We start from the raw sequence: 17,820 nt of genomic DNA, 5'->3' as shown, positions 1-17,820 counted from the left end.
TTCCAAAACGGAGCCACACCACATTTGTGGTCATACACAACAATTTGTGGATAGTGCAGTATATATATATATATTGAGAATAATATATAATATTAAGCCTAAAAAGTGCAATGATAGCAACTGATTGACAGGAGTCTGTATGAAATATGTAAATATCAGTTAGGGTACGGGCCAAAAGTTTGGACACACCTTCTCATTCAATGTGTTTTCTTTATTTTCATGACCATTTATATTGGTAGATTCTCACTGAAGGCATCAGTGAAGTGAAGTGATTGTCACATGTGATAAGTCGCTCTGGATAAGGGCGTCTGATAAATGCTGTAAATGATACACAGCAGCACAGCACACGGTGCACAGAGTGAAATTTGTCCTCTGCATTTAACCCATCAACCTGAGTGAGCAGTGGGCAGCCATGACAGGCGCCCGGGGAGCAGTGTGTGGGGATGGTGCTTTGCTCAGTGGCACCCAGTGGCAACCTTCTGATTACGGGGCCGATTCCTTAACCGCTAGGCCACCAGTGCCCCGCCACTGCCCCATCAAAACTATGAATGAGTTATGAGTCATGTGGAGTTACGTACTTAACAAAACATGGAGACCTGGCCTCCACAGTCACCGGACCTGAACCCAATCGAGATGGTTTGGGGTGAGCTGGTCCAAAGAGTGAAGGTAAAGGGGCCAACAAGTGCTAAACACCTCTGGGAACTCCTTCAAGACTGTTGGAAAACCATTTCAGGTGACGACCTCTTGAAGCTCATTGAGAGAAGAGTGTGCAAAGCAGTAATCAGAGCAAATGGTGGCTATTTTGAAGATACTAGAATATAAAACATGTTTTCACTTATTTCACCTACATAACTCTACCAATGTAAATGGTCATGAAAATAAAGAAAACACATTGAATGAGAAGGTGTGTCCAAACTTTGGACCTGTACTGTATATAAATATTTACACATGGTTGTATATGTAAATCCTGCCATCTATTCATACACACAGTCTTTGGCAGTCACCAAGAGAACATCCCCAGCATTGAAACCTGATTGACAGGAAGTGTGTTTGTGATTTATTTATTATTTAGAACTGACTTCGGACCAGTTGAGGTCAAGCCTTCAACTGCCTCTGCTCCAGGACAACCCATAATAGCCCTTCAGTGCAACTGGCCCTGTGTCAGTGCAGGCGGAAACGATGTGGTTTAGACTGGAAGGCAGGAGAAGTAGTCATTATACAAGGCCAAACACTAACAGTCTGTTAGGAGTCAACACATACGTACCAATACACACATACATACAGTATACACACATACACACACACTGCTGGAAAAAAAAAACACACGCTGCCTTATAGTTTCCACTCACGATCTGTAAGGTGGACACACAGAAACACCTACAAACTCACTAACTTTCTAAAACTGCTTAGTCCTACTCAGGGTCACATCTGCCAGAGCCCATCCTGGGATACTGGGGCGCAGGGCGAGGACTCACCCTGGCCAGGGCGAAACACACATACGCACACATACACACACACACAACCACAACACAGGGAGAGCATGCAGTCTCTGCACATACAAGGTTCCAGTTGGAATTTGGAGGTGTGAGGCCACGTCACTTACCACCGCACCACCGTGTGGCCCCTCAGCCACACACATCGTAGTAAAGCACTACTGCAGCAGAGGACGCGTTGACAGTGTGCATCAATTACAGAGGCTGAGCCACTCAGCATCAATTAGAGAGGACAGGAGAAATGGAGAGATGGCGACTCAGCACCACATCCAGTTCACTGCTGTTCTTCTCCATTGTCCGAATGTTGCTTTTGCCGTCCGGCACTCCTCAACTCCAAAGCAAACGTGCCTGTAACGTGATCGTCTGGGAGTCATTAAACTTTTCTTTTGTTCTTCTTGCTCCGTCAGTTCAAAATCTCTCTTTTCATCGGACTTTTTTTTCAAGCATTCATTCCTCATAACTCCTCCTGTTTTTTCCACGCCTCTCGCCACTCTGCCCTTCTGCACTCTCTCTGGCGTTCTGCCGTTCTCTCCCTCCATCTCCCTCCGTGTGCTGTAGGATGAAGACTGGGGGGCGATTGTGGAGTGTGTGGTGTGTGTTGGGACTTGGGGTTCTAGGGTTAGGATGGGTGCAGGGTCAAGGCCAGAACAACTTCACAAGGTAGGTGTTTGTGTGTGAGTGTGCGTCAGAGGCTACTTTTGCAAATGTGTTTGTTAATGTGTGTGAATGTGCATATTTACATTTGCGGCATTTATCAGACGCCCTTATCCAGAGTGACTTACAATCAGTAGTTACAGGGACAGTCCCCCCTTCTGGTTCATAGGCAAGTGCGTTACCCACTAGGCTACTACCACCCCATATATCCACGTGTCCATGTCTCTGTTTCAGTCCTTGACCAATGAAAGACCAGGGCGATGCGATACAATCCAATGCATTTATTTATCTGTTATTTTACTCAGCTGAGATGCTCATTGTCAGTAGACATAATTAGATAGTTAAATGCCTTTAGTGTTGCTATACAAGTACAGCAAAAGATAACGTCTGGAGCAAACCAGCAGATGCACATTTAAACTGGGGGTTTTTAACAAAGATAAATAGAAAAAAATAAATCAAATATGCAAGGCTAGGATATTTACAATTTAAAGTGAGCAGTGGGTTAAAGTGCAGGTAAAATGATTACTGAGCTAAAAGTAGAGGTGTAATATTGCACAGCAGTTATTGCACTCCATAGGCAAAAAAATGGGGTTGGACAGTTAGAATAAAAAGCACAACAAATTAAAGAGTACTAAGGACAGAGTGGGTGTGTGTGCATGTGCAGGTCCAGGGTAGCAGCATGTGTATGTGGTGTGTGCTTGTGCCCGTGTTCCTGAGCCGGGATGTGTGTGTCACGAGTCCTGTAGCGCTTGCCAGGCGGCGGTAGGGTGAAGAGTGTGTGCGTGCGAGGTGTGTCTCATCTCTGGTGATGTTCTTCACTCCTCACGTCTGGGTCGGGTGTGATGGATCGAGATGCGACGGGATCGTGATGACATGCGTGCATCGTGCAGTCAGCAAGCCAAACACTCGTTGAACAGTTTAACTGTTTAAGAGTTTCAGGACAGTCCCACCCGTTTTGAAGACTGAATCAGGAGGCCTGGACACGGCTTTAAATAATCCAAACCCTAGCAAAGACCAGTTTAGTTAAAGTGTAAGTCAGATGGTTGGAGGAATAGAGAGGGAGGGAGGATGAGAGGAAGAACAGGGTACAGTTCTTGTCGTGATGGGGCATGTAACCCCCCAGTGTGTCTTTATATCTAAAAAAAACCAAAACAGGCTGAATATGTAAAAGCACATCGAACACGGACCCAAATCTGTGAGCGCATGTCTGGCGCATATTCAGCACTAGTAATCTAAATCATGTGTTTAAGGAACCTTTTGAGAAAGCGTTTTAACCCTAACCCAACAAATAATGCAGCCTTTCGTGCCAACATTGTCATGATATTGGCCAGATTTTTTTAGCACTTTCAGACAAGCTACATTTTTAAGTGATGAAGTTTTATTTTTAAATGAATTAACCTAAACAGGACCTTTCCTTAAATTGTAAAAATTTGCATTAACGAAGGGAGCATGTTTACAAGCGTCCTATATATTAGCACCACATATATTGGTTCTTAGAAATAAACACAGACGGAGTAGCTTTAGCCAGTCGAATATGATCTGTGAGCTCAGCAGATACCCAGTCACCTGCACATTTGTAAAATGCACTTTGAAGCAAACATAGCCATGTGCCAAGACCCATTTTCAATTGTCTGAGCATTTTTGAAGTAACCCAAAATCATAGCCCAAGTGGTGATGGAGATCTTCGCGTGTGAGGCTGTGTATTTTCTGTAAGCTTGGCATGCCTTTGAGAAAATAGCATGTAAGAGCAATTTCAATGGCACCTTCCCAGAATGTTCAAACAGTGTTTTCCTCTGATCCAAGTATATGTGCATATTTGTCGCTTTTGTTGGTCTTTGACCCACGACGAGCTTTTGTGCCATGGTTTAGTAAACTGGAGATCCTGGGTTCGAATCACAGCGGTGCCTTCATTTATTTGGGGCAGTGGTGGCCTAGCTGGTAAGGAAGCGGCCCCGTAATCAGAAGGTTGCCAGTTGCCACTGCTCAGCAACGGTGTTTGGGTAAATGCAGAGGACACATTTCGTTGGGGCACCAGGTGCTGTGCTGCAGTGTTTCACAATGACAATCACTTCAATTTCACCTCACTTTCATTAAAAAAGCATCTCTGCCACTACTGCCAAAAGTGCATTGCACTTATAAACATGACTTCAGGAAGAGCGTTGCATTTTTATTCTTTATTCAACTTCTCTTTCATCTCTCCCTCTCTCTCCCTCTCTTTTTAGGCCTGTATTCAAGTGTGGAGGGCACTTGGTGACCGATTCAGGGTTTGTGGCCAGTGAAGGATTCCCCAGCTACTACAAACCCAACAGCAAGTGCACCTGGTACATCACAGTGAGTCACAACACAGCAGAAGTGTTAATGCTACTCATGCGCTGCATGAATGTATTTTCACGTACTCTGATTCAGATTCTCCTTACAGATGCAAAATGACGATGCTTTTTTAGTTTATTTGGCTGTTCCAAACTCAGAAAAGACTTAAGACTGAACCTGCAGTGAGTAATCAACAGCTTGCATCCAGTATAATTTACTTCGAGAATATCCCTTTAATGGGGAAATTGATCTGCCTCATGTTCAAAAAATCTAGAAACAGTTGTCTCTCTGTGGGTTCTTTCTGGGACCACTTTCAATGCAGCAGTGATCTTGGTATTCTGTGTGTGGATTTTTTTTTTTTTTTTGCTTGTCATTGTCATTGCTGGGTGCAGGATGGTCTACCACCCAAAAATGATCCGGCAATCATAGCGCAACAGAACTGTCGTTTTGTCACTTTTATGTTTTTTATTGATGGTTTACCACATTATTTTGTATCTGTATTGTTGAATGTTACCGTGTTTGCAATGTGCAACATAAAACTTCAAAATCTGGTTCTCCTTCCCTCACAGGTACCCGATGGTCATGTGGTCATGCTCCAGTTCCGCATCTTTGACCTGGAAGCTGACCCCACCTGTCGCTATGACTATGTGGATGTGTATAATGGACATTCATACACTGTGCAGAAGCTCGGGCGGTTCTGTGGAACATTTCGGCCCGGAGCACTTATTTCTACCTCCAACACCATGATGCTGGAGATGGTGTCTGATGGAGGCACAGGAGGCAGGGGCTTCTTAGCATACTTTAGTGGGGGCAAGCCACATGTTGATGGTACAGATTTTTCTCTCTTTTTTCTTTTTCTTTTTTTTTGGAAAATGAGAAGCAAACATGGCATAATCAAAATGTTTCTTGTGGCTTTCCTGTTCTTCTATCTCTCAGAGAACCAGTTCTGTGGTGGCAGGCTCACCAAGTCTAAGGGTTCATTGAAGACTCCAAACTGGCCTGACTCTGACTATCCAGCAGGCATCAGCTGCTCCTGGCACATCACTGCAGAGCCCAACATGGTCAGAGTTTCACTTTTTCAAAGTTTTATATAAAGTACAGAGGTTTGAACAAAATTGGTATGTTCTGTTATGGACCATTTAATAAGTTACATAAGCTCTTAAGAGAGATTGAGGCGTGTGTGTGTGTGTATGTGCGTGTGTGTATGTGTGTGTGTGAAGGCACATAAAGTGCCAGTAAAAGGCTCCTTTCAGAAGAGCTCAGAGTCTGGGACTTGGAAAGTAAAAGAGGGAGAGAGAGCAAGCAAAAGAGAGAGAGAGAGAGAGAGAGAGAGAAAGAGAGATCAAAGCCACATTAGACATTAGAGCAAGCTTTCACCTTAGATATTTTTATGTATTTATTTAAAAATTTTTAAATGAATGACAGAACAGACAAACAACAAACCAGCCCACACCACCCACCCTCCCACGACAAACTCCCATCAACAAGGACACATAGAAAGAAAATTAAAGAAAGCAGAAACAAAGAGGAAAAAGAATCAAAGAGAAGGGAAGAAAAAAAGAAATTTTTTACTGTTGTCACTTTAGCTCTAGTTTACTGGTTATTTAGCTGATGCTGGTAGGTGTGGGTCATTCTTTAAATAATAATCAGACACACATGATTCATTATTAGTAATATTGCTGTTGTTGATGATTTTACAGATAATAAATAAAACAACTCAGTTCATAAAGGGCAAAACACAATAATGTGCAGAAAGTTTGTGGTGTCTTCCCTATACACCCCATGCTTACACTCTGCAAATGTAAGTTGAGTCGAGCATGTGTGGTCCCTAAATACACACACATATTGTGTAATTGAACAATGTTCCGGTGGATGTGGTGAGGAATGCTGACTATGCTGCGTATCTGTCACACAAGTACATTTAAAGTAATTGACTTAAAAAGGCACAAGTACATTTATTTAATTTAAAAATGAACAAAGCAGAAAGAGAACAGTCAGAAGTAACAGAAGACGCAAAAGAACAGAAGTATCACATACAGGGACATTTAACACAGATGAATGACAAGGTGAATGGAAGATAGTAATTAGGACATTGGTAACACATTGGGCTGATAATTAGGGCAGACACACAAGAATATGGCGCCACCTGATGGTCCAGAGGTGACAGGACATCTAGGCTACCTTTGGTGATACAGTGGATTGTTGTGGACCTGCTAATGTTCCCCTTCCAAATCGATGTGTGTCATCTTAGGTGATTGATATTAAGTTTGAAAAGTTGGACCTGGAGCCAGATGCTTACTGTCGCTATGACTATGTGGCACTCTTCAATGGTGGAGAGACTGACAATTCTCGACGCATTGGGAAGTTCTGTGGAGACAGTGCACCAGAGTGAGTTTTACACACATGCATTAACACACATTAATACAAAGTACATTTATTACGACTTCCTTTCCTTTGACTTCAGGTCAATAGTGACCAATGGGAATGAGCTCCTGGTGCAGTTCGTCTCTGACCTGAGTGTGACCAAAGCTGGCTTCATGGCTCACTACACCAGCATTCGCAAAGGGTCTAGGCCTCACACTGTGGGTCTTGATCATGCACCAGGGCCCAATGTAAACTTTACACCCATTGAACCAAGTAACCCACCCGCTAAAAAGCCAACTACCAAACCCTCTGTTCGGCCAAAGCCCACAAGAAAGCCATTCAGAGGCCCAATCAGACCCCTGCCTCCCAGGCCCACCCCTAGACCAAGAATAAGGCCAGTCCCTAAACCTGTCAGACCCACACCTAAACCCAGACCTACTCCAAAATCCAGAACCCGGACAACCACCGCCAAACCGACCACCAAACCAACCACCAAACCAACCACCAAACCAGCAAAGTCCACAACGAAACCAAGTGCCAAACCAGTGAAGCCCACCCCTACAGCCCCAACCAAACCTATTCCAAAGCCCCCCACCAAACCCACACCTAAAACGAAAGCCAAACCCAAAGCAACCACAAAACCTACTACCAAATCAACAAAGCCAACCTCAACGGCCACTATGTCAACAACAAAACAGCCAAACAAATGTGAGTGGAAGTTTGAAACAATGCAGGTTTGTGAGAAAAATATTCAGAAGGCATAAAGCAAGTGAAATGTAGCTTTTCCAGGACTGCTCCAAAATTAATAATGTAGGTACAATGAGATCACACTGAAACAGGTACTGTACATGTAGCATGTAAATATGAGCATATATATAAATATCTACACTACATTTTCACCATTGGATAGTTGGCTTGTGTATATAGAAAGTGTTAATATACTGTATGTTTGATTTGATGCACACTGTACACATCTGTGAAGTGTTACTTTTTCTGCAGCTGTGGGGGTTAACCAGGTCTGCGGCCAACCCTGTGTAAGGTCCGGCACTATGATGTCCAATTTCTGTCCCAGCCACTTTGGTGAGTCCCTTTTCCCAATCTTTACACATTATCCAGATTTTCTCTGCGGGTTTTTCCATCTATAACAGTTGGTTGTCATGGCAACAGATTGATGGAAAGTGACTGGGCCCATTTGCCTACCAACAATCTCATCTTCCTGACCTAGACCAGGACGTTACAGTTGTAAAAGGACTTGTGAAGTCCTTCTGAATCCATTAAGTTGGGAAATGTGTTGTGGGTGAATTGTTAAGAGGTACTTTTCTATCTGTTCCCTTGTATGGCTCACAAGTTTCACAGGAAAGAAAAATTTGACATTGCATTTAAATAGTGTGAGTAAAGGTATATAAAGCACGTAAAGTAAACAAAATATGTCTGGTGTGATTTTCAGTTTGATCGCCAGTTCTTCAACTACTATAAAAAAAGGCACATGCATTCATTGTGTCATCTGAAATAATTTGTTTGATATTTTAAAAATTATATTTCTATACTGTGTATATTTTAGCATAACTAATTTAGACTTCCATGAATATTTGAATAATTGTAAATAACACCAACAAAGCATACTGGGAGAACTGGCAACTCTAAATTGTATTAAGGTGTGAGTGTGTGAGTAAATGATGTCTGTGTGGCACCCGGAGATAACCCTGATTAGGAATAAGCAGTGATGGATAGTGATTGAGTGAGTGAGTGAGTGAGGACCAACAAATTGAATCCCCGCCTCTCTTTCAGTGATTACAGGCAAGGTGACTTCTCTGACCCCGGGTCAGCAGGGCAGTGTGCAGGTTAGCGTGTCCATCATTAAGGTCTATAAGGCAGGAAAACTGACCATCACCAAAAAAGGTCCCACCCTGTCAGTCATACTCACCGCAACCTGCAGCAAGTGCCCAGCGTTGCGCAAAGGTAATCAAACACACAATGCGTTCGCGCATATCTGCAGATCATAATGATATGATATGTGAACTCCATATTCACATACACTTACATATGGATGTGCAAACCTCAACATATAGCTAGCTAAGATTGAACACAAACACAAATATTGCACACAGACTGTGTGTATGTGTGTGTGTTGGTTTATGTATGAACTGGTTAATGAGGTGTTTGGTTAACAGGTGCAAACTACGTGCTGATGGGTGAAGTTCAGGAGGAAGGGCGTGGCATCCTCAGTCCATCCAGCTTTGCTCTTCTTTACAAGGCAGTGCATGCAAAGGCACTGGCCAGTCTCACCAAGGAGCAATGCTGACCTCACAGCCTTTACAGCCAGTCAAGTGGGTGCTAAATAAACGCAACCTGGGAACCAGAAAGACACAATGGCATACAAATTTACATTCAATGAGAATGTAATAAATTATTTAGAACCAGAGTGGAGGAAATGCTAATCAGTCAGAAATAATGCTAAAAAGCACACACATAGATAGTCAACACTTAAATGTCCCATGGCTTCACAATACTCAATGGGTATCAATACTGCTGCATGTAAGACACTTTATGAGAGAACATGTACTTTTATATTGTCTTTTTACACAGTTTCTTTTTTAAATTATAATAAGGGTTTAATAAAAATTGTATAATCTGTCAGTCTGAGGAAATAACACCCTTACTTTCTTCAGATATCAAAAAAGTGATGATGCAAGCAGAAAAAAAAAACACATTTTCTCTTACAGTAAAAATTGTACGAAGTGCATAATGTCCCTCCTAAAAAGGAGGTCATGTGTAACAACTGTGTGGATGAATAATATCATAATTCTAACGGCAAAAACTAGGGGTAAAATAGAAACTAAGTGTGAATAAAAATATAATCTTCATAAATTGGAAGGAATAGTTCATTTTTTAAGTAGTTGAATGTTCTTATTAAAACAAGCACGCTGCACTTGTGGTGCATCACGTAACTTGCAAATTGGCTTCACCCAGGCCTTTGAAAGAAAAAAAACATTATGGACCTGACCTGATGGATCTGTATTCAGCGCCACGTTCATAACTGCCATTACAAGCCTATTTCCCATTCTGTGTAAATCATGGCCTGATGAGGTGGTTTGTCTGAATCCAGCTGTTCCAGGCGCCTCCAACTCACCACAGAACATGATTTTACACGATTTGCAGCACTTCTTGCCGATTTCCATTCTTTCAGCTCATTACAGGGATTCTGTTCATCCGTTCTCTTGTCAACACTCTGACATGGACCTGTTTTTGCTGAGTGAGACATACAGATTTTGAGGTAGTACAGTTTCACAAGTAGCGCTTCAGTCATGTGGACTGCAACTTGCTGCAACCGTTTCCAAGTCCTTTCACCACTGCTTAGAGCTAAATGGCCACACAATGCCTATAAAGTAATAGTAGCATCAAAAGAGGTTGATATGGAAGTTGGAAATGTATTTGGAAATGTAATTAAACTGACAGACATGTAATTTTTTGTGTGATTTTATTTATTGATGTATTTCCAAAAGCCATCACTTCCATAGTGAAACATTTTTGTATAATGTCTACCTTTTACATTATTTGAGAGATGAATGGATGGATAGGTTCAGCTCAAAGTCGGCTTGGAAAAGTCCCATCTCTTTAATTAAATAAACATAAAGGGATACCATAAATAAATAAAGAAGTGTTGCAACATTGTTACAATGACCTAACATGTGTGTTTTTTTATGCATATTATGCACTATTATGCATTAGAAACAAATAATGATCAAAGGCTCATTTCTTATGCAGAATTGGTCCATGCAGAACTGCAGCAGCAAAAATGAAGCAAAATGAAGTTACTCCAGTGCCCCCTGGCGGTGTAGTTTAACTTTGTTTTAAGGACGATTACTTCCACAATAAAGGGAGCATTTATTTATTAGTCCTTCAAGCTTACATGGTAATGGGTTACAGTTACAGGCTGTGGCCCATCTTTACAGAGCTTTTCAGACACTTTACTTTACTTTACTCTACTTTATTTAGCAGACACTGACTGACCGTTCAGCAGTTGTCACCTTCTGAGAAAAGGGCCACTACTATAGAGAGAGCAATTCTCAACACAGCACGTGGCACTAACGTGCTGGTAGGTGCAATTAAAAGTGACAACACAACTCTGTAGACAGTGGTCCTTCACCCCAAAACATCCACACCACAGACCTGTAGTCAGAAACTGATCAACGAGGAAGGACAAGAAGATGTGCACAGATTGTACACAGCAGATGAGGATCCAACATACAACAAGCAGCTTCAGGGAATTTTGTCTGGTGAGTGTTAAAATGGGAAAACGACAGAAAAATATATTTTTCTTATGCTTTGTACGCACACGCACGCACACACACACAACAAAAATGGCAGAAAAGAGAGTTGGGTACAGAATTCATGAATTGTTAATCGCTTCCTTTTTTTGTCTCAGTGTCCTGCTGCCCTTTCAGGAATCTCTTGTTCTCCTGTTTGACTCTTCATCCGTGTTTGTATTTCAGATCGGGTTCAGCACACTGTTTACACACAGGATGAACTGAACGAAGGCAGGAAACGAGAGAAGGACCGTGAATTAGGGAGACCCACATCAGCCGCTGACAGTCAGGAGAACAAGCACATGCACAAAGACGAAGTAAGGCAGAGAGGGTGAGTGACAGATGCTTTGTGGGGGAGGAGGTATCATGTGGCATAAGCCTGAGGTGGCCAGCTGCTCCTGTTAGTCAGCACTAACATACAAAGCAGATCCCATAACACACACACACACACACACGCAATCACATGCCTACACATGCATCCATACACACAGCATGCAGCTCATGCCTTACGTCCAGATGAGAGATCGCATTTGCACACATTTGGGTATATTTGAAATGAAAGCAGGTTTGTGAGCACTGGAATAAGCCACCTCCCATGATGCACTGCAGCACACGAGTACAGAATGAGTAATCTGGCATGCACGTGTACAGACCACACAACAGACACAGTAATTAACTTACAGATCGTTGTTTATTTAATTGAATTCCAAAAAATTAAATCAAAGAAATATATCATTCTATAATCTACCAATTTCTAATTACACTGTGTGCACATCACATGATCTGCTAATATGTAACATTAAATCTTCGTAATAATTTAACAGCCTTAGAGTTAAAATATACCTAACCCTCGGTTTTAAGATCATTTATCTGTTACCATTTCGTCTGAGAAAGGAATCACTGGACCCTCCCTAAACAACCAACAAAAGTTCTACTATCATCAGAACTCTGCTGTCCATTCAAGTTCTTCACTCTTCTCTACTTTACAATCCCTCGGAAATCAGTGGGACTCTTCCCGGAGGCTCATGTGATCACATTTATTGATTTATTTTTTTGGTCACTGGCTTTTGACTCCTGGAGGCAGCAAAAGACAGAACGTCAAAGTTCATCTTCTGAGATTGTCAGTAACCACGGCCACTAAATTCTGAGCAGCGTTGCAGTGAGACGTCAATGGGACACACGGCCTTGGGGCCTCCTGAAGCAACAACTGCGCGGTCGGTTCAAAGTTCCAATGTGCATTAAGTTCAAAGGTAACAGTACACAGGCGCGAGCGCGGCACGGTTGTCCACGTCCACGAGGGAAAATAAACATACCCGTAGTCCACAGCGTTCAGACCTAGCTACTGTGCAAATGAAGCAGGGGAGCAGCTAATAATGAACATTTCACTGTTCGGAAACAGAAATATCCATATAAGTGCAACGGCAAATTTGTGAATGTGTTAACCCCGTGCAGGAAACCAGCCCCGCAAGAGGAAACCTAAACAAACGTCCTGGCTCGATGTCTGTGGGCCTCGGCATGTCTTTAACGGTTACGATGAGCATCACCGACAGCCGCAACGTTCCAGCAAAATGGCTTCTAGTAGTTTCCACAATCAAATACGACGCGTGTTAGTAGGGTGCAGCGTCACAATAGCATTCCCTCAAGTAAAACGCAGCGAACGTACGATCAGAAAGCACCGACCATGAATACGTTAGATCCCTGGTTGGCTTTTTTTTTTCATGGCTTCAGTGTTTTTACTTGCATTTATGAGAAGATTTCTGCTGTCAGACCACTTCCTGAGAAATGCCCCCGCAGCAGCACTTCCCAGCTGGCAAACTGACAGACACCCACCCCCAAGTTGCCTGGAAGGCACGAATCGTAGGCAGAAGTCTCGATGCACAATCCAAGCACACATGCAAAGGCCACATGAGCCGCACTTTTGATAGAAAACGATGTACGCAACATTCTAGTTGCATCATTAAAGGGATCTTGAGCAAACCGCTCGTGTTGCAGTGGTACGACTTCAGGACGGAACAGAGAGTGACAGGACATAATGCCACAGAGCATAAAGTGCATGTTCTCGGCCTCGCCTCGCCATTTCCTCTTTCAGAGAAAACACCAACGAATGTGAGTGCTCGGCTATCTGAGCCTTGTATCTGTGGCCTCTCGTCTTCCTGGGCCATGGGCAAGAAAAAAAGAGAGGGACTGGAGAGGGTCACGAATATAAAGCGTCCCTAACCTCCCTTTCCTGTTTGTTCAAATGACCACAAGAGGTAGGATATGATCAGATCAGTGCAGAATAATGTCGGCCGTGGAGCCTCCCGCAGGATCCCAAGAAGAGACTCAAATCCAGATGGATTTACAACCATGCACAGAAACTCTGAACAATATACACGCTTGTTCAGCATTCTGAAGAATCGGGGAAGCAGAAGCATCGCAGTATTTAGCAAGACGACATGAACGCGCTACTCTAGTGAAATAAAGACGGATTATGTGTCTGAAAGGACACCCATCAGTCACAGTGACATAGCAGCTTGAACGAACGTTAATGCAGCTTCAGCCGCTGCTGCTGCGGCGTGTAAATGTGGTATGCGCGCCACCCGAACCAGCCTATGATGGAGCCAATGCAGCCTTGCAGGAGCACCATCACCCCATAGGTGGAGGCGACCGTGGGGCCGGGCAGCTCGGCTGGGACCAGAGGGGGCAGCACCAGAGACGGGTGGAGGAACAACGCTCGGATCTCAGCCTTGATCATGTGCAGCTCGTCCAGGATGGAGAGGAAGGTGCAGCAGTGGAACCACTGGTGGCTGTGGCCCCAGATGTCGAAGTTCCCCGGCGAGAGGCGCTCGGGTATCTTGCTGATGTTGAAGATGGCCGACACCACCAGCCAGAAGCAGTGCCTGTAGAAGAAGGCCGCTGTGCTGGCCGACTCTGAGGAGGAGGAGGAGTAGGAAGGGTAAGGGCATGGGCTGAGCAGGCGGTAGAAGATGGGCGTTGAGGAGACGAAAAATGGCAGCAGGAAGACGAGGGTACGGATGGAGTAGCGGTACGTCCGCCACTGTTGTCGCGTGTTGCAGCAGGCCATCACGCAAACAATGGCCACCAGACAGGACATGGGTATGTAGAAGTTCTCAAAAAACACCCTGAACTCTGGCAAGGGTGAGGACGTTGCAGGCAAAGGAGAAGGGGCTGCCGATGAAGATGGCTGTCCATTGCCTCCAGTGCCGGAAGCGTTCTCAGCGTTCCCCGACCTGAGGCCTGGAATCCCTGCTTGTGGATGGATGTAGTAGTAGTACGCCAGGGAGGAGCCCACTGTGTAAGCGCTGATGGTGCCGTAGTCAACGAAGAAGCAGATCTCTCTGATGATCAGAGACATGGAGTTGAGGAGATGGGCCATACTGCTGGCCAACAGCAGCAGGAAAACGCCCAGAAAGTAGTTCCAGAAGGGGTAGAAGAAAGGGTCTAACAAGGACGGTGCGCCTGTCCATCCAAACGGCTCCAGGAAGTGGAAGGCGAAGATGAAGATGGGCAGGAAGTGCGTCCAGAAGTTGCCGGTCTCGTTGGTGGGTCGGAAGGCGGAGGCCAGACACTGGAGCAGGCTGTAGTTGGGGAAGCGGTAGCCGGACAGGATGAAGTTCTCCGTGACGCGCTGCGGGACGTCGGTGTGACGCAAGAGCGGGACGGACCACATGACTGGCCAATGGGCAGGGTCTCCTTTGAGGACTTGGTTCGGTGGAGCACCTCTGTATAACTCGACGCCCGGAATTTCCAGCACCTTCCGCCGGGGTTATTGCTTCCAGTCGCTAGAGTCCTGGAACCCGCACACAGCAAGCAGCATAATCCATCCGATATTGCAAAGCTGTGTGCAGACGCATTATTCCGATTAATCCACAAAAAATGCACCTGAGACGATAAAAGGACCAAAATGCCGCGTGGGGTAAAAAAAAAAGCAGCTCTACCCTGTGCAAGCAGAGGTAAAAGGTCAACCTCACCAGTCCTGATAATTAATATTCCTGTAGCTTCTGCCACCGTAAGCCAAGACAAGGCCAAGCGGGCCCCTTCGGTGCACCATCAAGGTTAATGTTTTATCGGCACTCTGCAGCCGGCGCCGTTGTCACGTTTCCTGTCAGGTTCGGACACGACTCCTCAATTCTACTTTTCTTTTCTTTTCTTGGCCTCCTCAACGCGTCTCTACTGCAACGTTTTGCCTGAAGATTCTTTCCTTCTTCTTCTTCTTTTCAGTTTTTATTTTTTTGCTTTAGGCCTTCGGGGGTGGGGCTTCCTGCAGGGTGTCTCTGCACCTCGGAGCATCGAAGTAGGTGAAGGTGCAGGTCCCCCTCCGAAAGTAGGTCGTGTGGGACGCGAGGACACAAGTCTCTATTATTTACGCGCTTTCGTGCATAATTCACGGTCCACGTTCACCCAGCCTATCGGGTTCCGTCCTGGCGGAAAGGGGGGACTCCGTAGCGCCCCGCGAAAACAATGTCACAAAAGCCACTGGTCCGAGATCAGAGTAAACGGCGGCGGCGTCCTTATCTTGCACAGTAAGACCGCCGATCACGCCGGGAACCGGCGCCTCGTCCTCCTGCTCTTCCTCCTCTCTCTTCCTGTGATGAATCCAGGCTGCAGGCACCGGCTTGTCCGCCCGACCTTGACGGGGACCGGGCGAAGGACCAGGACGGCGGCGGAATAACAGCAGCGATCGGCGGAGTTCAGCCGGAGTTGGACGCGGCTTGGGTCCCCGTCCCCGGTCCGCCGCCGGGCTGCTCAGTGGACATGATCCGTCCGTCCGTCCGTCCGCGGATTCATCTGCGCGGATTCCGCCGGGATTTCTGCAGCAGGGCACGTTGAAAAAATCTAATATATAAATAATAATAATAATAATAATAATAATCAGAAGAAGAATTATTATTATTCTAATTATTGTAGTCGACGCCCCGTCGTTCGGCGTTTCCCTTTTAGGCAACTGCGCGACTATTTATGTCCCGACTTTAATTCTCCACTGAAGACGACCGGCTGATACTGCGGACTGCCCCCCCCCTCCCCTCTCTCTCTCTCTCTCTCGCTCTCTATTCCTCTCTCTCTTCTGCATTTAACCCTTTCACCGACCAACTCTGCTGCGCCTTTCTAACGGGCCGCGTCACCTCCAAACGCTGCTTTCGCGGTAAAATCGTCTCTTCCCGCCAGCCGCGAGGTGATCGATAGCCGGTACTTGCCTCGGAAGAGCAAAACATTGTTTTATTTGTTCCCATATAAGAATTACTCGGCGACCATTCGGTACTTCCCACGCTCAGATCCGTAAGCGTGAACTCTCTATCCTGGCTCGTGTATTTCAGGAGTTAGTGCAGCTGAAAAATATATATATAAATTGGCCTAATACCAAATATGGATTCATTTAGCTTGCAGCATATATCCATATAAAAAATGAAGTATTCCAAAGGCCAAACCTTTTGGCCTATAGAACAAAACGTAACAAAATTCTAGATGTTGTAAAGACAATTTCATTGCATCTGAAAGTTTTAGTGTTTTCCTTTTGTCTCTGCTAGTGATGACAGCCCCACATCTGAAATAGGAACAGAAAAACACGACAAGCCAATCACAGAGAATTTATAAAATATGCATATACAGTACAGGCCAAAAGTTTGGACACCTTCTCATTCAACGTGTTTTCTTTATTTTCATGACCATTTAAATTGGTAGATTCTCACTGAAGGCATCAAAACTATGATTGAACACATGTGGAGTTATGTACTTAACAAAAAGTGGAGAACTGGTCTCCACAGTCACCAGACCTGAACCCAATCGAGAAGGTTTGGGGTGAGCTGGACCGCAGAGTGAAGGCAAAGGGGCCAACAAGTGCTGAACACCTCTGGGAACTCCTTCAAGACTGTTGGAAAACCATTTCAGGTGACGACCTCTTGAAGCTCATCGAGAGAATGCCAAGAGTGCAAAGCAGTAATCCGAGCAAAGGGCGGCTATTTTGAAGAAACTAGAATATAAAACATGTTTTCAGTTATTTCACATTTTTTGTTAAGTACATAACTCCACATGTGTTCATTCATAGTTTTGATGCCTTCAGTGAGAATTAATGAGATTAAATGGTCATGAAAATAAAGAAAAAACATTTAATGATAAGGTGTGTACAACATTTACATTTACATTTACATTTACAGCATTTATCAGACGCCCTTATCCAGAGCGACTTACAATCAGTAGTTACAGGGACAGTCTCCCTGGAGCAATTTAGGGTTAAGTGTCTTGCTCAGGGACACAATGGTAGTAAGTGGGATTCGAACCCGGGTCTTCTGGTTCATAGGCGAGTGTGTTACCCACTAGGCTACTAACACCCTACAAACTTTTGACCTGTACTGTATGTATATTGTAATGTATATTTCGTAATTATATAGTTACTATATTATTAACATGCTATGATTAATATCTATTTAAAATTCAGCAGAGCTGAAGAAGTCTCACTCATCCTCACTCATCACCCTTCCGGTTTACAGATAGACCAAACCAGCCGTTGACTGGTGGGATGGTGACTCCCCCAAGCCTTTTAAGAGAGCTTATCTATTGTCCTGCTGCTAATGGACTATCTGACCACATGCCCATCTGGGCAGTTGGATAAGTAGCAATTCCATATGGTCTGTTGTTTCTGACTACATTATCTCTTCCTGAATTATTAAATGAATGCGAAATCTTTCATACGTTTT

At 44.4% G+C, this 17,820-nt stretch overlaps 2 protein-coding genes across 2 annotated transcripts; one reads left to right on the top strand and one right to left on the bottom strand.

The window, feature by feature from the left end:
* Window positions 1–2,023: 2,023 nt before the first annotated feature.
* Window positions 2,024–9,685, top strand: pcolceb (procollagen C-endopeptidase enhancer b). The gene is made up of 9 exons (XM_028990003.1): window positions 2,024–2,153; window positions 4,370–4,478; window positions 5,027–5,285; window positions 5,394–5,518; window positions 6,709–6,845; window positions 6,922–7,529; window positions 7,821–7,901; window positions 8,610–8,780; window positions 8,993–9,685. The coding sequence occupies exons 1-9, from the start codon at window positions 2,053–2,055 to the stop codon at window positions 9,121–9,123; spliced, it is 1,722 nt and encodes a 573-aa protein (XP_028845836.1). The 5' UTR covers window positions 2,024–2,052; the 3' UTR covers window positions 9,124–9,685.
* A 2,115-nt stretch (window positions 9,686–11,800) lies between these two features.
* paqr9 (progestin and adipoQ receptor family member 9) lies at window positions 11,801–16,131 on the bottom strand. Its single transcript, XM_028990015.1, has one exon. It carries the CDS (start codon window positions 14,796–14,798, stop codon window positions 13,653–13,655), a length of 1,146 nt encoding a protein of 381 aa, XP_028845848.1. The 5' UTR covers window positions 14,799–16,131; the 3' UTR covers window positions 11,801–13,652.
* Window positions 16,132–17,820: the final 1,689 nt, after the last annotated feature.

This window comes from Denticeps clupeoides, chromosome 1 (assembly GCF_900700375.1).
Source record: "Denticeps clupeoides chromosome 1, fDenClu1.1, whole genome shotgun sequence".
NCBI classification, from domain to species: Eukaryota; Metazoa; Chordata; class Actinopteri; order Clupeiformes; family Denticipitidae; genus Denticeps; species Denticeps clupeoides.
This window is presented reverse-complemented; position numbering and strand designations above follow the sequence as displayed.

What these genes read in the sequence shown, in the direction of transcription:
- paqr9 (XM_028990015.1), bottom strand. Translation starts at nt 14,798, where the DNA reads ATGTGGTCCGTCCCGCTCTTGCGTCACACCGACGTCCCGCAGCGCGTC.
- pcolceb (XM_028990003.1), top strand. Translation starts at nt 2,053, where the DNA reads ATGAAGACTGGGGGGCGATTGTGGAGTGTGTGGTGTGTGTTGGGACTT. An exon ending in TCACTGCAGAGCCCAACATG is followed by an intron (nt 5,519 to 6,708) that starts GTCAGAGTTTCA and finishes GTGTCATCTTAG; the next exon opens with GTGATTGATATTAAGTTTGA. An exon ending in TGTGGAGACAGTGCACCAGA is followed by an intron (nt 6,846 to 6,921) that starts GTGAGTTTTACA and finishes CTTTGACTTCAG; the next exon opens with GTCAATAGTGACCAATGGGA.